Raw genomic sequence first — 21,010 nt, forward strand, 5'->3', positions numbered from 1 at the left:
AGCTTTCACATTTAAATTAATCAAAGACATGTGAGACATTGAGTGGAAGTCAGAGGGGCAGTTTGCCCAAGATAAAAAAAACGCATCTGCAGTAAGATCTTATACACAGTGACACACGTACGCACGTAGCAGTGTAATCTGTATTTGTTACTGAATATGTTTTTTTTTTTCTGTATCAAAACTAGTCTTCAGATAATCCATTTATACATCAACCAATTTTCTGCTCGTTATTCCTGTTCAAAGTCCCAGAGAAAATGGAGTCTCTCCCAGCTGTGGGAAAATGGGAGCCTACACCATGGACTGCCAGCTATGGAGGACCAAAAATGATTGCCAACATTAAAAATAAAATAAAATAAAATAAAATAAAAACAAACAGATATAAAATATATAATTCCAAAATTAAATACAAAAATAAATATACATGGAAATAAAAACAAAAAAAAATATCTGTCAACATAAATAAATATATGCCTAACATAAATAAATATATGCCTAATGCGCCCGGTCCGCCATTTTGGCCACATCCACCATTTTGACTCCTCATCCGCCATATCGCCCGCAGTGTTTCCCCTCGTTCACTATTAAGCCCTTAGTTAGTGCTAGCGCTTGTGCACTTGTGGGAGTATCTTTGGCTTTTTCACTCTCTTTTTTTTCCACATCATGGCCCCAAAGAAGAAAGCTACACCTTCTATGGTCCAGCCAAAAGAAAAGCAATTACCATGGAAACGAAGCTAGACATCATAAAAAGACCACATAAAGGAGAGACACCAACGAACATCGGCAAAGAATTGGGCTTCAGTCGGACAGAAGTACAGCATTTTTTATTTATTTTTTTTATGTATTTTAGATTTTTTTCTGGAAATCATTTTGATGTATATATTGACTTTAATGGGAAAATTCTACTTGAGTCGAAATTCGGGTTACATCACTAGCGTAGGAACGTAATGCCGACGTAACTTGAGGACTCACTGTACAACTAAAAATGAATACAAAAATAAAAAACGATTCAAAAACAAAAGATAAATATAACAGTCATTGTGGCAATAAATACAAAAATAAATACATGAATAGAATTAAATGCCAATCAATAAACAGAAAGGCTCTGCTCTATTCACCCATTGGTTGATTGATATGTCAGTCTATGTCAAACTCAGCCCGTTCCACAGCAAGGGAGAATTCACACACATGAAAGAAACAATGGACCTTGTTGTTTACAGGAACTTGTGTGAAGTTATTGAGCAACTCAAGTCGCAAGTTGTGGTGAGAGTGGACAAGATAGTCATCCATTGCTGGTGCCAAAAAGTGGCCTGTAGGTGAGTCAGCCCACAGCGCTCCCAAACCAAACAAACCTGCATAGTGCATTTTGACTCACAGCAACGGCAAAATAAAGGAAAATCAGCAGAATTAAAAAACAAAAAAACAAAAAAAAAACATGTTATCCTTCGATGTTAGGTGGCCTTTTCAAATTTCAAGTGTGTTTTATATTTTTCAGACATTTTAATGATATTTACAAGTCTCAGGAAAATGTCATGCTCCATGATTTCTATACTGTCTCCACTGTCAGTGAATCACATCTCTTTGGTAAGGCTTCCTTCATTCACAAGCGCAGGGGCCGTGTCAGAAGTGAGGATGGGAAAATTAGCATAAATGAAAAGCACAGGGTTTTTCCTGGCTCAAAGAGAGGCGGTATTATCCTGACTATGATGGGTGACAGCTTATACCAGGAATCAGTATCGGTGCTAATACCAGTTTTATTTTAAGGTATCGGTACTCGCAGCAGTGACCGATACCTCCTGCAGCCATTTTCCAATCAGGGACTAGAAATTAGGAATGATATGAATACAAAGTTGACATTAATTTCATGCAATTTTTAGGAACGATAATATATTGGGATATATAGGTCTTTTTTATAATCTGTCATTTTTGGGTGGGGAATTTTATTTAATAGTGGTTATCGGCATTTGGTATCAGTAGCGGTGACTACTCAAAAGTTGCGTATCGGTCAGGGAAAAAAGTGGTACTGAACACCCTAACCCTGACCATGCGCCATGACCTGCATGTATTCTGTAAATTCAACTGACTCGCTGTCATTTTTTACATGCAACATATACAAATTCCACGTTTCAATAACAATAATAGTTCCAATAAGAATATAACTTATCACGTTAAAGCATTCATTCATTCAACCATTCTGCAATAACATTTTACGAGTGGGAAGTATGGTGTGTGATAGCGCAGTGCAGTGAGTTAAAAATAATTTCCCATTAGTCCAGTTCAATGCCGAAAATGTCAGTTTCGATTTGACTTCTTTTTTTTTTTTAGGCCGAACATTTACAATGGAACAGCTTTTCAGAACAATCTCCGCGGTGGTTCTTGCCGTTTTTCCATTAGCCCATAACGGTACAGCACCACACTACACTGTGGCACAACACCACACAGCCCCGTTGTTATCCATTCCACCAAGCGTGTGCCAGGATGGCGACAGGATCAATTAAATTGTCCAAGCTTGCACACTCGCAGCGTGTGCGCTTCTACCATAACATTTCGAACAGCGAAGTCTCGCGAAGTCAACTGTTATTGAGTCAAAATATGAATTGCCGTTGCATGATGTGATGACGTCGCAAAATGGGGTATATGCCACGGAAGAGGCGGGACTGATTTTGCACAAGTTTGTTTCCGGTTCCTGTTGTGACGTAATTGGCCGCGTCCCAAAACTAACGACATGACCTTATACACCTGAACGCGCAATGTGGCATATGCCAATGGACTTCTGGTGGAAAAAGTCAATCAGAGAAAAAAAAAAAAAAAAAAGGTAAAAATGAAAAAAGTGAATAAATATAAGCATATGCATAAAACAACCACTTCCATACTCAGCGTTGTTGTGTCCCGTTGTGTGACGCTACCGCTAGATATAATGGCATACATACTTTTTTGTTTTTTTTTTCCCTCCGACGCGGAGACAGCGTCGGTGGCTTGTCACCATCCGCTGGGAGCAGTTTGCCATTACACGCCACACTTGCGTGTGTAGTCGGCATTTTTTGAAAGACGATTTACTGGAGTCTGTACATTGTCTGTACAACCAGAAACTGTAGTACACTGCAGTTTCTGGTTGCCACTATCTAAGCAAAATGGCTTTATTTTTCACTCGTTCTCTGCTCGATTTACCTCACCTTGCTTTGTCGGACGTAAGTCGTATTCATAAAAGCACATTCATCCACGCCAGCTTCAAAAAAAGACAAAGGATTTAAGCTATATGTGTGTTCCATTCGAACAACACAGGGATGGCTCTTGTCAACGAACGCCGACCTTTCTCTGACGTGGCCTCCAGTATATCCTCTTTCAAAAAATGCCGACGATACACGCAAATGTGGTGTGTAATGGCAAACTGCTCCCAGCGGATGGCGACAAGCCACCGACGTTGTGTCTCCGCGTCGGAGGGAAATAAAAACAAATAAATAATAAGTATGCCATTATATCTAGCGATAGCGTCACACAACGGGACACAACAACACTGAGTATAAGTGGTTGTTTTACGCATATGCTTATATTTATTCACTTTTTTCATTTTTACCTTTTTTTTTCTCTGATTGACTTTTTCCACCGGAAGTCCATTGGCATATACCCCATTGCGCGTTCAGGTGTCTAAGGTCGTGTCGTTAGTTTTGGGACGCGGCCAATTACGTCACAACAGGAACTGGAAACAAATTCTTGTGCAAATCAGTCCCGCCTCTTCTGTGGCATATACCCCATACAGCCCATCAAATGCAACATAAGATTTCGTTTTGCATTTTACGTCAACACAGAAATATATTTACAATTTCACATGAACCACGATGCATGAAATATTGTGATCGTGATTTTGCGACCGGCACGCAAAGGTTGCCACCAGAGCTCATTCATTCTGAATTGAGAGCTCAGTGTCATTCATTTGGCCGCCTCTGCGAGGCAACGGCTCATCATCCTCACTCTCCGGTGTCCAAAGCTCTTCGACGGCCACCAAAGCCACCATCCCTGAGGCGGGAGCCTTGACCATGGGCCAGGGGAGCAAAGAGGCTCCAGGCTGTGGCTGGAGCTCTCATTCAAATGAATGGGAACGGACAACCCAGCAACCGATGTGTGCGCTCGCTGAGTTGTTTACTGGATTGCTATCGGCCAATCAGATGACAGTAGCGACACGATCCTACTCGGCTCCGGACGGCCGGTGCTTCAGAACCACCGGTGAGATGCTTCTGTAAAGCTGTTCCATTGCAACCGCTCAACCTTGAAAAATATCGAATGGAAAGGCGAATATCCGGGTCCAAAAGATGCCATTTTGGTGTAGAACCGGGCTAATAGAAAAGTGGCATTAATAAAAGATTAGACTCAAATTTGAGTGTTAAAATAACCATATTTTTCACCCGCACATGTTTTAAGAATTGTATAATGGACAAGAGGCAGGAGACGACTGTGGCACTGTTGGAGGGTTCGGGCCGGAAACTTTAGCTTTTGCTCTGAGCATGAAGTCATGCGCATTCACGCTATTGTCCCCGTTAGCTCTCGCGATTGTTCGCGCAACTTCATGGACAGGACAGCTAATTCAAGATGGATTTAAAGAGACCTTCACCCGATACGTCTCAATCTCTTATGGAAACTCCACGGAAGACAAAGAGAAGTAAAAAACTTTCAGACCAGCTTCACGGGAGGACGCGGATAAATAGAGGAGCAGCGTTCGTCAGGTGGAGAGAGCTATGACCCCGGGTTTTCACCGGATGCGGTTGCGGTGCGGTTGCGGTGCGGTCCGGCGACGCAAACAATTAGATTCCATTCATTCGAATGGTGCAGTTTACACCGCTTGCGGGTGCGTTGCGTGTCGACTGCGTCTCAGCTGCGGCGTGCCGCAGGCCTTCCGCAAGGATAGACCTATTTTCTACTTTTGCCGGACGCCGCAGCGGTAGGCAAATGGCAAGCTAGCACAAAACACATCGAGCGGGACAGGAAGACCGACGCAGTTTCAAAATAAATTTCCGGTTACCTTTCAGAATAAAACACTCGCCAGCTCCTATTTCGCAAGCTTTTCAGCAAAACGTGACGTGGGCGTCGCCGGGCCATGTGCTCATTCACGGTTTAGACACCAGCGAACATGGACGAGGAGAGGTTTATATTGGAGGTGGAAAACCACAAAATAATATATGACACGGCACATCCTTTTTATAAGGACAACCAAAAAAAGGATGCTGCATGGAATCTCATAGCAGAAGAAGAAGAAAATGTTAAATCAAAAGAAGTCCACCTCTCTTTCTGCTTCTCTGTTGAGCACAGACTTTCTGTATGTTTGTCGTTGTGAAATGCCACATGATCGCGCGCGCGCGGTCCCGCGAGACACGTTGGGAAGTGGGCGGCGACGGAGCTGCCGGACCGCAGCTGTGCGGAGCCGGTGTGGATTGACAAAAAAATTGACCCGTCCGGAGCACGCAGTCAAGACGCACCGCACCGCAACCGCATCCGGTGAAAACCCGGGGTTAGAGCTATCCTGGGGATGAAACGGAACCCACAGCTTGCTGACCTTTTGCTAAAAAGGTAAGACTTCGTAACAAAAATACGATAGGGTCTATTTATGATTAGCAGTGCAGAATAAAACTACCACACGGTCGCTAACTAATGTCTCCTAATTTGGGCATATTAGCAACGTATTGCTCTCCTCAATGTCATCGGATTCATGGGATGCACTATTGACGTTTGGAAGGTTGTAATTACGTAAGCTTTTGTCACTCAAAATGACTTTCACATACAAAGTAACATGAAGATTAATACGTTTCTTACCTCTGTAGACATTATTAAGCCTATGAAAAAGGCGTTGAGCTCCGTGTTTACGTTTGTTCGATCAACTTGGAGGTTTGCTCGTGCCCAAAATGTCGCGCACGCTCCTGGCCGTGTGCACGTCGCTGGGCCATTCCATTCCACGTTTCGCCAGAGGGGTCGCAAATGTGCAAAAACTCTGAATCCTGCTTTGTGTCCCTTTAAAGACCTAAATTCCTCCTCCTGTCCCATTCCCAATACAACACTTGATTACATATCATCCTAAAACGTCTATGTGGCACAGCTCAGAGTTGAACTTGAAGTTAGAAGTGTATAGAGTCAACAGGACTGGAGAGAGGACAGTTCCCTGGGATGCTGGAGTGCTGCTTACAGCAATGCCGACATGTAGTCACCCAACCTTAAGCCGTTAGTAAGCCATGTCATCTCTGCCAGTTTGTCCCAGAGGCCGGATGGTGTTCAAGGCACCGGAGAAGTCAAAATAATAAATTTTGAAAAAGGGATCGGTGAAGAAAGAGGTTGGTAGCATTTTTTTATTAGCAACTCCCACCTTCTGCTGATCTGCAGAGAGTCAAGGAAAGCGTGGAACAGTTGTCTCAGGTGGTGAAACAGAATCACACACACATTCACGCGACTGAACAAGTCAAAATCTTTAGTTAGCCTAACATGCATGTTTTTGGAATGTGGAACAAAGCTGGAACACCAGATTGCTCACTATAGATACAATAATAAATAAGGAAATTAAATGTATTCAAAATGTTAATTAAGGTTTTATCATGAAGGTAGTTTGATTCTGTAATGAACTTATTTCATTTCAATAATTGATTCAGATTTACAGATAACAGTGAAGGACACAACGAAATTTAAAAACACGGTCATTAGCGATCTGTAATCTGCAACCACTTGTCCGTCCCCCAGTACAGGCAAGTTGTGATTCTGGTGAGAGAACATCATAGGAGCGAGGGGTTGGCAGTGAAGGATTGAGAGGGGTCAAAAAAAGATCAGTTTCTAAAGAGAGACAGTGATGGACAGAAGAGGAGCATATTTGGTGAGAGATTGTGATTGAGAGCGGGAAATTGTAGGAATGAGATATGAATAAAATGAGTGTGACAGGGCAGAGCATGAGATGAATGGTGCATATAAGAGGAGATGAAGGATTTTCCTTTTGTTGTCTTTTTTTTTTCTACCCAAATAGTTGGACTGAAAGTCCCCAATGTAATGTATGTTTACTCAGTTGCTGTCCATTAACCTGAAGAGAAGTCAGCTCAGGCCAGTGGCTCAGATTGGACATAACATTTCCACTAATACTGTAGATAAGCAGAACCTGATACCTCTGCCAAAATGTTTTCGCAGGTGTTAGTTTATTCGTGTCAAGATAACACATATAGTCACCAAACTGTAAAAAGGTAGTGATGAGGAGGACAAATAATTATGTACTATATGTGAAGCCTACAGGCCGGTTCTAAAAATGACTCTCCAGTGATTGGACATTGTAATTGTCATGTTTGCGCTCTCAGACTGTGTCCTTTGTTTTGCGTGATGTAATCAGCAGCCTATGAGAGGCGACCACAGACTATAAAGGGAACAGCGGAAGACACATTCTGTTTGTCGGCCGATTCATCTGCTTGCCTCCACAGCCCAATGAATGATAGTTAGCTACCTAGATCCACGTCTTTTGATCCACGATCCCTTATCGACATTTCTGGTCTAGTTTTCGCTGCCTTGTCTAGTCGTGAGTACGTTTCGCGCAAACCACTTAGTTAATGACTTACTGGGCATTCCATGTTTAGCGCTGGCTGATGCAAGAGCCGTTGTTCTCTTTGTCATGTCACACTGTTAGCCTGGATGGTTGCATCACCTCAGTTGAAACTTTTTTTTTTTTTTTTAAATTGTCAAAACTATTATTTGTGTCTGTGTTTTTGGGATATAACACCTGAACATAGCAGTAATTTCCTTGGAATGTTGTAAAAGTGAGAAATTCACAATGTAAACACTTGCAGGTACTTTTAGAAATAAAGTGTTGCAGAGTCATACTTATTTCCTATATAGCTGCTTATAAGCTATGGTGCTAAGAAACTTGGTGAAAGGCAATCCAGATGACAGTGATTCTTTTTTATTTTTTTTTAACCAAGAAAAAGGTGAAGGTTGTTAATTTGATGATTTTCAGTTGTGTTTTTGACTTATTGCATTCATATAAATTCATTTTCATTGTTGCTGCTTACAATTTCAAATGTGTAAAAAGTACACAGGGATACAGATTTTTTTTTTTTTTTTTTTTTTTTTTTAATCCAAAATAAAATGTTGTGCTTCTGGTGAAAGTCTGAGTTTCTGAATTGTTAATTATTAGTGCAATATTTTAATACGGATAACAATCATCATTTATATGGAATTTGAAAAGTACAACATTTTCAAAAATACCAAAGGCAGGTGACCCTCAAAGTCAGAAGGTAAAAATCACACTCGATAAGAGAGGCAGCTATAAAATTGTCATGTTGTCTTTGGTCTTTTCACCTTGCAAGCTGGTATGTGGTGAACCAATTCAGTGAAAACATCACTGCATACTTTCTGATCAAGATATACAGTCAGAGTCAGCTACTGTTTGATTTATGAGGCCCATGTGTTAGGTAGGTAAGGAACTCATCCTTGAACAAACTCTTTAATCAAGGCTCAGTGTGAGGCATGCAGAGATGTCAAAGATAGCTAGCATTCAGCGACTCTCCTCCACATTCCGTTCAATTGGAGAAGACCTTGAACAGAAACATGAGGGCTAGTCAACAAAGAACAGAGGAAATAGAGGAAGCAAAAGACAGCCACAGTTGGTGAGAGATGGCAAAAGCCTGTAGCTACCTTATATTCGGTGCGTGGAAAAAAGTAGTACTTCCTCCACCCGTCCTGGTTTCATATTTTATGGAAGTAGACATATTTATCTCAAAATGCTTTGTACCATAAAGCCAACTTTATTACTGTATCTAAGAGGCCCACTTAGAGCCATTATCATAAGAGGTTAATTTAAAACCACTTACTCCTCACGAGGGACGCGGTGATGCTGGAGCCTATCCCAGCTGGCTTCGGGCAGTAGGCAGGGTACACCATGGACTGGTTGCGAGCCAAATGCAGGGCACACAGAGACGAACAACCATCCACACTCACAATCACACCTAGGGACAATTCAGTGTGTTCAATTAACCTGCCATGCATGTCTTTGGAATGTGGGAGGAGACCGGAGTACCCAGAGAAGACCCACGCAGGCACAGGGAGAACATGCAAACTCCACCCAGGAAGGCCAAAGCCTGGACTCGATCTTGCGTCCTCAGTACTGGGAGGCAGATGTGCTAATCAGTCAGCCATCGTGCTGCCCGGTTTATTAAATAATGTACCAAATTATTTCTTCATAAGAAAGTGGAACTATTGCATGTTGTAATCACTGATGCAATATGAAGCAACATATTACAAAATGCAGCAATACACAATAACAGTTCATTATAAATTGTCTGTGACATATTATTAAATAGGGTGGCACGGTGGCTGACTGGTTAGCACGTCGCCTCCCAGTTCTGAGGACTCCGGTTCGAGTCCAGGCTTCGGCCATTCCTGGGTGGAGTTTGCATGTTCTCCCCGTGCCTGCGTGGGTCTTCTCCGGGTACTCCGGTCTCCTCCCACATTCCAAAGACATGCATGGCAGGTTAATTGGGTGCTCTGAATTGTCCCTAGGTGTGCTTGTGAGTGTGGATGGTTGTTCGTCTCTGTGTGCCCTGCGATTGGCTGGCAACCAGTCCGGGGATGTCCCCCGCCTACTGCCCAGAGCCAGCTGAGATAGGCGCCAGCACCCCCCGCGACCCTTGTGAGGAATAAGCGGTCAAGAAAATGGATGGATGGATATTATTAAATAATGTGGCATTATTACATCATGAAGTGAAAAAAAATATTACATAATGAACCTTAAGTAATACGGTGCTACAAGGCAAAATTGCCACAACTTTGTCATTGTCCACATGCTTTTAGAGTGTGACCTTTATAGCTTCTTCTTGTTTTTGCCTGTGAATATCAGCCCATGTTGTGATTATTCTTTTGGAGAGAGGAGTCACATTGCCCCACCTATCAATGGGACCTTTCAGCAAAAACCTTTCCTCCACTGATTGAAACATCATTTCCTGCTGGGGTTGCACACAGGAGCTACTGAGATGTGCCCCCGTAATGTTCTCTGTATAGCTCTTTCATATTTACGAGCGGCCCATAGACCTCAAGTGCTGTATACATACGATATCAGCTTGCAGTGCGGTGGGGGACATAAATGCCTGCGCACAATCATTCTCTCTGTATGAAATAGGCAATGTAGGAAACAAAGGCCAGTCTGCTGGGACTTCTGGTCAAGATGTTTCAAGCGTGGCTGCAACAACTTAAACCAGGGGTGTCAAACTCATGTTAGCCCAGGTGCCAAATGGAGGAAAATATATTACCAAGTGGGCCACATCAGTAAAATAATGGTACATAACTGAAACGATTGCCGTCAAAGATGCGCAAATCTTCGCTATTTGTGGGCCAGTCCTAAATTACGGAGCTCAACTGTCATCATATTGTTCCGAAAAATAACACAAATGCAAATGGAACGCGGCAACACTAGGTTCTGGATGTGTTAAATTGATCTGTTTTGCATATATATTGTTCCCAGAATGCATTGTGTGGCGCAGTTAATGACGTCATAAGGGCACTAATCCTTTTCATATCTATTTGTGAAACCAGTCATTGAATTTGTGTCGTATTTAACACGTTTATGTTGGTCTATGATTAAAAATAATAATAATTCAACAAACCGTAAGTTTAAGTTGTGTGTAAAATAATGACATCCAGGACGACGGTTCCCCATACAAGTTGCATTGCTCATCTGAGGACTACTTGTGAAATTACAAATTTATGTGTTTTGATTGTGGACGGCTGATTAATTAGTCCCGACAATCCAATTTTATTTAATTTTTTTACTTTACAAAATCATCTCATTAAACCCCTTTGCGGGCCTGATCCGGCCCGCGGGCCGTATGTTTGACACCACTGACTTAAACATTATTTCAAAGGTCCCCTACATTAAGAGCATCTCAAGTTAGTATAGCAATGGAATATAAAAAAGATCAGTACATTAAATTAGTTGTAACAGATTTCTTGCTTGTACCTTTAAAAGGACTTTCCCCTCTCTGGCTTTTTAAGGGGAAACGCCGAGATGAGATGAGAAAATGATAAACAAGAAAGAACGGTTTGATCGAGTTATAGAGAGCAGGAAAATGCAGTACAGTGTTGGCATTCACATACACGTTTCAACGGACCAGCGTATGTTTTCCTTGGAAGTTGTCGACTCTTTCTGTCTCATTATGTGGCCTGCTCCCGTTTTCTATTTTGCTTTTCTGTGGGTTTACTTTTTTCTTGTATCACATGACCAAAATGAGCGTTTTGACAACGGCATAGGCAGGAGCACCTCCTTTATAAAATAAAAAACTTATTTTAGACTTTGATGACCAATTAAATGTTTTTTCTTCAGTCGCACTGTGCCCGGTGGTTGGGGACACTCAGGATAAAGGATACAAACTATGTCTCTCCTGCCCCCCGACCAATTACTTTCACTCACATTGATTCCCGCCAATCGTCAATTCCCATCAATGACGACGCCCACTTCTCAAAGAGTGCTTCCATGAAGGCTTGCAAAAAGACGGATTGAGAAGGACCGTCTGTATTCGACCCTGATCGACAAATGTAATCCTGTTTGAATTGGCGTTCAGTTATTTTTTTCAAGGCTTTGCGTCACTGTTCACTCACCGAAAGGTGGGCATCATCAATGACGGGAATCGACGATTGACAGTGCCCACCTCTGCTTTTTTGTTTAAAATTGTTTACTCCTGCTTCCAGGATCCCTCGTAGCACAATCATTCTGTATTGTGTCGTACCAGCTAGGTAACGCTGAGCTAACCGCTTGATTCTGGTCCGGCCAGCATACAGAGACTCTAAAGACGTGACAATGGCATGCACCATTCCGACTCAATCCAAAAATTCTGATTCAATGTTAGTTGTTAATGGCCAATTCGCATCTCTACTTATCCACAAGCATACACATTCAAAATGGTAATGTGGTGATAGAAATAGGCTTGGCAATTGAAAACATAGTTTCAATTTGGCATGTGGCTGAGTTTCAGCAATAGAGGATTACCTGAAGGTCAAAGAACTTGCTGTATCTTCTGTAAATGATGTGGGAGGTATTGTCAGAGTAAGTGACATTGATGAGATATACCTGGCAAGGAAAGGAAAAGAAAAAGGGCAGCATTATTATTACAGCATATTATTAACATCTTCTTGGGATTCACAAATTACACTTTGACATTTATTATGTTTTACCCCTTTATGAGGGGTATGTGAGTATTATCACACCAGTATTGTTTGTTATTGGTTTCACTTAAGTGATGTCACTGTTAAATTTACTATTCAGTGTGCCCATGTTCCCACTGTGCCCCAGCAGCTTGCCCTTAAATCTCCCACCAGTATAGATTGTCTGACCTTTTTAAATTCGCTTTTATTGCTCAGTCTTTGACAAACTGTATGCTGTTCAATGTGTGCTAGAGTCTATTTTTGCCTTTTCCCGTGTACAGTGATTGTTTGTTGGTTTTATGAGGTTAAATGAGCTGTGTGAGGGTTTGGTGCCTTACTCAAATAAACTTTGACAGTGTTCAAGAGTTGCTATGAGATGTTGCAATGTTGACTATTCTCTTTAAAGGCGCAGTTTGCAGGTTTCACTCAGGAAAATGCACTTTTTAAATATTTAAACAAACTACTTCTCAATTTACAGATCTGGGCTTCTCTTAATTTCTGGGGGTGATTTTGCCCTAAACACCCACCCCCCAGCCTGTATTTTGCCATTTTGTGTTTGTTTTATAAACAGTGGGACGTTTCTGTGGAAAGACAGTGTTTACACCCGCCCAGCCAATCGCAGAGCGGGGGGTGGCGTGTCGCAAATGGGGCCGGGCGAACGTATCGGCTGCGTGACGTCACTCCCACGGCAATTTGAAAGCACGCACAGTTTTTTTATTTCTTCACTCACTCATTCACACACGTAAGCTTCTGTAAGTGAGTGAGTGAGTGAAAAAAATAATAATAATCCGTGCGAATAATAATCCGTGCGTGCTTTCAAATTGCTGCGAGAGTGACGTCGCGCAGCCGACACGTTCGCCCGGCCCCGTTTGCGACACGCCCACCCCCCGCTCTGCGATTGGCTGGAGGGGGGTATACACTGTCTTTTCACATAAACATCCCGCTGTTTACATAACAAACACAAAATGGCAAAATACAGGCTGGGGGGTGCGGGTTTAGCACAAAATTACCACCAAAGATTAACATAAACCCAGATGTGTGGACTGAGAGAAAGTTAAGTGTGTACATCCTGTATTTAAAAAGTGCATTTTCCTGAGTGAAACAGGCATACTGGGCCTTTAAATATTCTAGATAGCACAGGTAGCAGAATCGCACAATACAATCATACATGTTCAAAACCCATGATGTCAGAAAGACTACAAAATTAGTATTGTCAGCTTCTAAAAAAAATAAAAAGTCAAGGTTAAAAACAAAAGTTTCGAATCACCCATGCTTCCATGTTGAGCGTTTCTATTCTAATCCAATCAATTTCCTCTACCGCTGATCCCCACAAGGGTCATGGGTGTGATGGAGCCTATCCCAGCTGAACTGTTCGCCAGTCAAATACAGGGCACAAATAAAACCATTGACACTTACAAGTCCCCGGTTAACCTAGAAAGCTTCTAATTGGAATGTGGAAAGAAACCTTAGGACCTGGTGAAAAACCATGCAGACACAGGAAGAACATGAAAACGAAACACAGGAAGGCCGAAGTCTACATTTGAACCGACAACCTCTGATCTGTGAAGTGGATGAGATTGTCTGATCTTTTTCTTGTTGATTGTACCATATCCAACAATCCCAGAGCAAACATCTGTGTACAGAACTTATTCTCTTGCACAAACTACACTTCTGAGAGCAACAGTCTGTACAACAGGTAGGTAGAAGAACCCATCCATCCATCCATCCATCCATTTTCTTTAGCCTATCCCAGCTGTCTTCGGGCAGTAGGCGGGTACCCCCTGAACGAGTTGCCAGCCAATCACAGGGCAAAGACAGACGAACAACCATTCACACTCCCAACCACACTGAGGCAAAATTAAAAGCGTTCAATTCAAGTCCAAGAAATGCTGATTGAGTACAAACCCAGCAGGGCTCTGAGATCTACAGACTTGGGCCAACTAGTGGAACCCAGAGTTCGAAGCAAACATGGTGAAGCTGCATTTAGCTATTATGCTGCACACAGATGGAATAGGCTACCAACAGAAGTGAAGTCAGCCCCGAGTGTAAATGCTTTCAAATCCAGGTTAAAAACTTTGCTTTTTTCTTATACCTTTGATTAGGGACTTTTAAACAGCTTTAATTAAGTGTTTTTTTATTATTATTATTTTAAACTTCCTTATGTTAAATGTTTTAGTTTGTTGAATAATGTTTTAAGATTGTTATTGTGTGTTCTTTTTAGTAAATTTTGTAACCTATTTTCATTTATTTTTCTTCCTCTGAATGTTAACTACTGTTTCTTGATGCTCATGTGTTGTCTTTCCTTGTGCAAAGCACATTGAGTTGCCTTGTGTATGAAATGTGCTATACAAATAAACTTGCCTTGCCTTGCCTTGCCTTCAATTAACCTACCATGCATGTTTTTCAAAATGTGGAAGGAAACCGGAGAAAATCCATGCAGGCACTAGGAGAACATGCAAACTCCACCCAGGAAGACCGGACCCCAGATTCAAACTCTGCATTGGGAGGCGGACGTGCTAACCAGGGATCCAAAGTGCCACCCATCAAAATACATAAAATATTGTAAATTGTTCTTTAAAAAAAATGTGTCCATCCATCTTCTGAGCACGTTTGTCACATTTAGTGCAAGGGGAAGTAAACAAAGGGTTCTCATGCGAACATTCCAAGTACAGTATAGTTTTTTGTGTGCTCATATTTCGTTCCTTGTGATTATATACCATACATAAAGCAAGTCACAGTCAGATGTCTTTAAATTTTCAAAAGAGAGTTGAGAAATTGTATTTAAGTGACTTGGGCCCAGTGAGAAAGAGAAATTCACTCTGTGAATGGAACTAAATGAGTCTGCAGCATATCTGGCATACACAGATTAAACAAAGGCAGAGTGTTTCCCTGGTGAGCAATTCCAGTTTATCCTCACAGCGAAATCCATCGCACTGATCAAACCCTTTGTACCTTGACTCCAGTGCTGAAAAGAATAACATTTAATGAAAGACCCTGATGTTGTTATAAGAACAATGGCAATAGCCACAAGACAAAACACATTCCACAACAAAGTTAAGTGTTGTAAGGCCTTGTTGATGTTGCTGCAAGAGGTTTGGCTGCTTCTGGCAATCTCAATGTTGTACCAAACAGCATTGGGCATTTCAGCACTATGCTGACAAAACTGGCTAACACGGGTGTCAAGTGCCTTACCCGAGGGCACCTCAACAGCAGTCTGGAAGGAGACTAGAATCTCTCCAACAAATAGCAGCTATTTAACATTTTTGTTTGTTTGTTTGTTTTTTTGTTTTGTTTTGTTTTTTTGTTTTTTTTTAGGAATAAGCGGCTCAGAAAACGGATGAATTTACAGCAAGGCTTGAATTGTGACCCTTCTGTTCTTAGGCCTGAACCCTTACAGATGACCTACTGTGGCCCTCACGTGACTGACAGCTATCAGTCATGAAACATTTATCATGCCATTTCCAAAGCTTTATTGGGACTCCGACGAATCAGAGTGCTCATTTTCCACAAATGAGGAAAATTGGAACAGGGCAAACCTTTCCAGGACTGTTGATCAACCAAAATTAATCCAAGAGTGCAATGATGACTCATCCAGGAGGTCCCAAAAATAACAGACTAAGATCCATTCCAAATAATTGCAGGCCTCACAGACCTCAGTTCCGTGGTCGTGACTCAACCATAATGCTGGGTTCTCACCAAATCCGAAAGGGCGAACTGGAACGCTTCCTTCGTTGGTGTTTCACCGCGTAGAGTTTTTTGGAACGATTGCCGCTCATTCGCGCTTTCGTGTGCCCCGGAGCGGAGGAGGCGTGTCCCTTGGTGAACAAGGAAGTGGAGCACTTTAGCGAGTCAACCAAAAGTGAGCACCACCAACTACTTCCACTTCTTTCCTGGGACTAAACAGCCATGGCACTATTTTCTCGTTTTTTGAGACAGCACTTTCGCTTTTTTAGTGGCTATCTGGCGGCCGGCATTTGTGCTAAAAATAGCTTTGACATGGATGGTAAACACTGCTGCTACCTCGGTACAGTTCATTAGCAAGTAAACAGACTTACCAACACTTGAATGCTACTTCATGCTCAAATTCTGTCCCGGCTGGCCGTGTTGTTGCGCTCAGGGTGACAATGGAGAGGACGCTGTGTGTGACGTAGCCCGTACTCAAAGCTGATTGGCTTCCGCCAGGCGAAAAGCGAAAAAGTTCATTTTTTTAACTTTGGAGAATATGCGATTGTGTGGTTTTTCGTCACAAATGTGCGGATTTTCGCTGTTGCGCACCGCGTCCTGGCGCACCAAACGCGTCCTCCGCGCCGCCCCACGCACTTTCGTTCCGTTGCGCGCGAACTCCATTGACTACAATGCAAACGCGCTGCCAAAACGCCTTCCCCCACTTTTGGTGAGAACGCAGCATAAGGCAGACGTTGGGAAAACATGGTATCAAGCAAAAGAAAACCACGGTTGCAAAAAAAAAAAAAAAAAAAAAAAAAAGAGTGCAAAGGGTCGTCACTTTTGTAAAAAATTGGGGGAAAACAAAAGCAAAGTGGTACTTTTAGGAAGGTGTCCGGCCCATTACCTGTGGTGTAAACATGACATAACATTTGAGAAAAAGAAAACCATGCCAGCAGTTGATGGTCTTGAACTGCTTTGCTACCTCAGGATGACTTGCTGTGATTAATGGAACAATGTAATCAGCTGTCTACCAGAAAATCCTTTCGGCGGACATCGGTCCATCAGTTCATGTCCTCAAACCTCAAGTTAGAGCTGTCAAAATTATGGTAATTAATAAATCGACAAGTAAACGATGATCAAATTAATCAACTATTTTATAATTGATTAACCGTTTGAGCCAACTTTTTATTTTATTTAAAATTGTCCAAATCCTCTGATTTCAGAATATCAACAGTAATTGTTCACTGATTTATGTAGTTCTTTATGAAAGAAGGCTGATAATCTTCTGTGTTTAATGAAAATAAGCAAACATCTGTTAATTTGGAGAACAATGACCAAAACATATCATAGTATCATAACCGGTATCATAGTACATCAATCCCCTTAAAAACAACAACAACAAAAAAACTCATGTTACAAATACAAAACATGAAATAAACACCAATCACAATAAATATCTGGTGATCCAATTGTTGTGTCTAATTGTGTATTTGCCAAATTAATTTGGTTTGTTAATTTTAATACACGTCACCATGTTTTGGGCGGATGTGACATCATCTCAATGAGAGGACCTCACTCGCACACATTAGTTGCTATTGAGTGAGACGCCAGATCGCTTGCCTATGGATGGAAGTCTGTCATCCAGACTCGATTGTTTATTATTGTTTATTTAAACGTAAAGGATATAACCTGACCCGGCTTCCGGTTTTCATTAGGGGTGGGACAAAAAACCGATTCGACCGAACCATCGGTCGTCAAGGGGAGCTAAACGACCGTATCGGTAGCAGACTTGTCAACCGATACAAAATCCGCCGGGAATCCTTAGATACATTGCTTGTAAAGCTGTGGACCGGATATCGCGTTGCTGTGAATCGGTTGCGAGTGAGGCTTTATGGTTTTCATAACAATAGCAAGCGTTCTGCACCGTGCTCAACTTGTTTTGTTTACATTTCAGTAGCATCACTATTCAATCCACTTCCGTGTTTACAGAGAGCGAGCGAAGTAGCGCTCAGAGATGCTTCATTCCCCGGATGTTGTAAACATAACGCAAAGACAGACGTTACGCACCTTTTTTTTGGGGGGGAGGGGGGCCGCCTACCGTCAACGCCGTGCTCGCGACTCGACACGGCGCGCGCGCGCACACCGAGTGACAACATGCAACAGTGGAGACAGTTAGCAGAAGCCGGTGATGTACATCTCGGTATTTCCCACGCCATAGGCTATCGAATCCTCTCGGTGCACTTTTATGTCCCGGGCCGGCGTTGGTACTGCGCGCGAGCCAAAAGAATAACTCCCGTGACGATCCAATGCATGGATTCAAACGACACGGGTATGTCCCACAGCCAACACACCAGCTATGCTAAAAGCACACTGCAAGTATCTCATTTCTCAGTTTGTGGCTCCCTGTCAATGTATACAACTAGCATGAGCAGCAGGGAACTGAGACGTGCCCGCAATTACGTCATCAAACTCAAAATGAACGACAGCCCAAAAAACAAAACAAACAGTAGTGATTCCATGGTCATCATCGTGTCTCAGATTAAAAAAACAAAAAAAGATATCATACATTAACCAAAAATGAATGTGATGGCAAAGAAAAACAAAAATTGTTAAAAACAAAAATTGTTGATAAAAAGGTTAGGGCACTTTTGGAAATATTTTTGGATATATTAAGTTGTTAAAATGTGTTTGATAGATTTATTGTTCCATAAGGTGGCTTCATATTTCTTTGGCTGGACGGTAGGTTTATTTCATGTCTTAAATTTATGTTTCTGAAATACTTCACAATGTGGACATATTCTGTTTAATTGTGTTGGTGTCTTTTGAAAGGTTAAATATTTATATTTCAAATTGAATTATCAGCCTTTTGTTTTCCTGATCCTTATTTTGAATTAAAAAAAACAAAAAACAATTATAACTGTTAATAACAACTAATAAATATTTAAACTGATACATTTTCAGTCATATCGCCCAGCCCTTTGTTCCGGTCCATTTAAATAATTGATTCAATATATAAAAATATAGAAGACATTGTTGTTGTTCTTTTTTAACACATTTGTAGATACTGTAAAAATTTGTGGTGTTTTAAGATTAATTTTTACAAGCAACAAATGTCACTATAAGTTTTGAATATTGAAATGAATCGTATCGAATCGAAAATTGTATCGTTCCCAAACTTAATCGAACCGTTCTGTTCTGAAAGATAATCGTTTTTCAATCGAATCGCAACTTGTGTATCGAGATACATATCGAATCGGCCTCATGTCAGAGATTCCCACCCCGAGTTTTCATACAGCAGTGGAATACTTACATATGAGACAGCGCCTCCTCCTGTCTCATCTCGTTTGTCAGTAAACAGTCACGGATTGATGGACCTTCTGTAAGTATTGATTGACTCAGGAGAGTTGCGAGAATGACTTGACTTTGGCAAAAAAAAATTACGTTTAATCTGGGATTCAATGTGGTGACATCACAGCATCACTCCTCGTCCGTGCATATGTTTGCTAGCAGTAGCTGTCATGACATAGACAAATATGTTCCGGGAACTATGACAAGCTTGCCTAAAACGTGTTTGGATGCAGTTTTTCCTTGATAAACCATAAATATTTCTCCTTTTAAGCACGACAGCTACACTTTAAGTGCTCTTAGGTTGTTAGTCAAATTCTGGACTTACTGTAAAGACAACTGGTATGGCATTAAAGCTGATAGAAATCTCCCAATATGCCTAAATTAAAACAGCACTATGAAAAAAGAAAAAATTATAAATTATAGGAAAAAAAAGTTGGAAAGTTGCTGTTTTTATTAACATGCATAGCGCGTGGTTTACTGACATCGGGGAAGTTGACTTGCAAGCTTTAAAGTGTACAGTTAGGCAAAGATTGTCACCACTCTAATCTCCGCCATTCAAATTGATAGGGTAGTTGGTAGCCTCGTTTTTTCCCTCGTGCATGCGCAAACTTAATGCACACTTCGCTTATTATTGCTGATAACCAGGTATGGTGTTCAGAGGGTATTTTTCCCACTCAAAACGTCATCAATGAATGATTTTCTCTGCCACAACCCCCAAGCCCCAACCACAACACCGCCCCCATGGTCAGGTCTACGCATTTGACGTCTTTTACATAGACCGCTAGTACTACTACTTTCATTCTTCTTCGGGACATTCAAAATGCTTGCAGAGGTCTCAAACTCCGGTCCTCGAGGGCCACACTCTGACAGGTTTTGGAGGTTTCCCTCTTCCAACACAAGCTGATTCCAATCGTTATCATGCTTATGCAGAGCTTACTCATGAGCTGATCATATATCAGCTGTGCTGGAGAAGGGAAACCTCCAAAACCTGTTGGCGTGCGACCCTTGAGGACCGGAGTTTGAGACCTATGACTAATTTATGGCCAATATTTGTGCAATGGCGCTGATTGATTTACCATCTAAAAAGTTTCAAAATTGCTTGTTTTTCTACATACAGACAGCTCTCTGGTTTGCATGTTGGTTCTATTTTTTTAATTGTATTACATAACTGACCTATAATAGGGAGGAGCAAAACTTCCACACAAGTAAGCACTTTTTTCCCCAATTTTTTTAGAGTAAAAGTATTGTATCTAAAACAGCAGGCATGTTTAATTAATTAAAAGAGACATTTAAGCAATTCTTAATTAAGGGAATGTAAATCTGAGAAAAGCTCATTATTGGTCAACCTTCTGGTAGTTACTGATTCTTTTTAGCTTGGGTCTGCCAGCTTACTGGTAAAAGCATCTTTAACATGCAATGAGAGGCAAATCACATCTTGTGTTTCAAATTTTCTTGTTAAAAGGAGTCTAGAAAGTAATTCTTAAATGGCAAAAGCACAAGTATGGTAAAATAAAAACTATTTTCTGTTTCAACATACCGGAAAGAAAGAAAATGATATAGTCCATTTTGTCTGCTATTGAGAAGAAGAAGAAAAAAAGTGTAATTTTTGCCTAGTTCTTAATAAACAGTTGCCAAAAACAATCATACTGCATACCATAAAGTATAAAGACACTGAGCAGACAATATAGACATATAACTTACAGTTTTGAAGCCGGTAACAGTGATTCCGTTTTCAAGAGAAGAAAGCAAAGACACAAGACTTGGTGGAACAGAGAATGTGGGCTACGCACTAAATGCAGTGAACCCCGCCTAAACTGCTATATTTAAAATAGCATATTAAAAAAAAAAAAAAGAGAGA

The 21,010-nt window shown here is 41.4% G+C and overlaps 1 protein-coding gene across 8 annotated transcripts in view; it reads right to left on the minus strand.

Annotated features, from left to right (window-relative positions):
* Window positions 1–21,010, minus strand: part of sh3pxd2aa (SH3 and PX domains 2Aa) — a 143,140-nt gene that overhangs the window by 105,636 nt on the left and 16,494 nt on the right. For 7 of the 8 annotated variants that reach the window (XM_077524149.1, XM_077524145.1, XM_077524144.1 and 4 more), the window contains exon 2: window positions 11,984–12,064. The exons of the other annotated variant lie outside the window; for it this stretch is intronic. In XM_077524149.1, the coding sequence (XP_077380275.1) occupies window positions 11,984–12,064 (81 nt within the window). The remainder of the gene's footprint in view (window positions 1–11,983; window positions 12,065–21,010) is intronic. 8 annotated transcript variants of the gene reach the window in all.

This window comes from Festucalex cinctus, chromosome 6 (genome assembly GCF_051991245.1).
Source record: "Festucalex cinctus isolate MCC-2025b chromosome 6, RoL_Fcin_1.0, whole genome shotgun sequence".
In the NCBI taxonomy this organism is placed as follows: domain Eukaryota; kingdom Metazoa; phylum Chordata; class Actinopteri; order Syngnathiformes; family Syngnathidae; genus Festucalex; species Festucalex cinctus.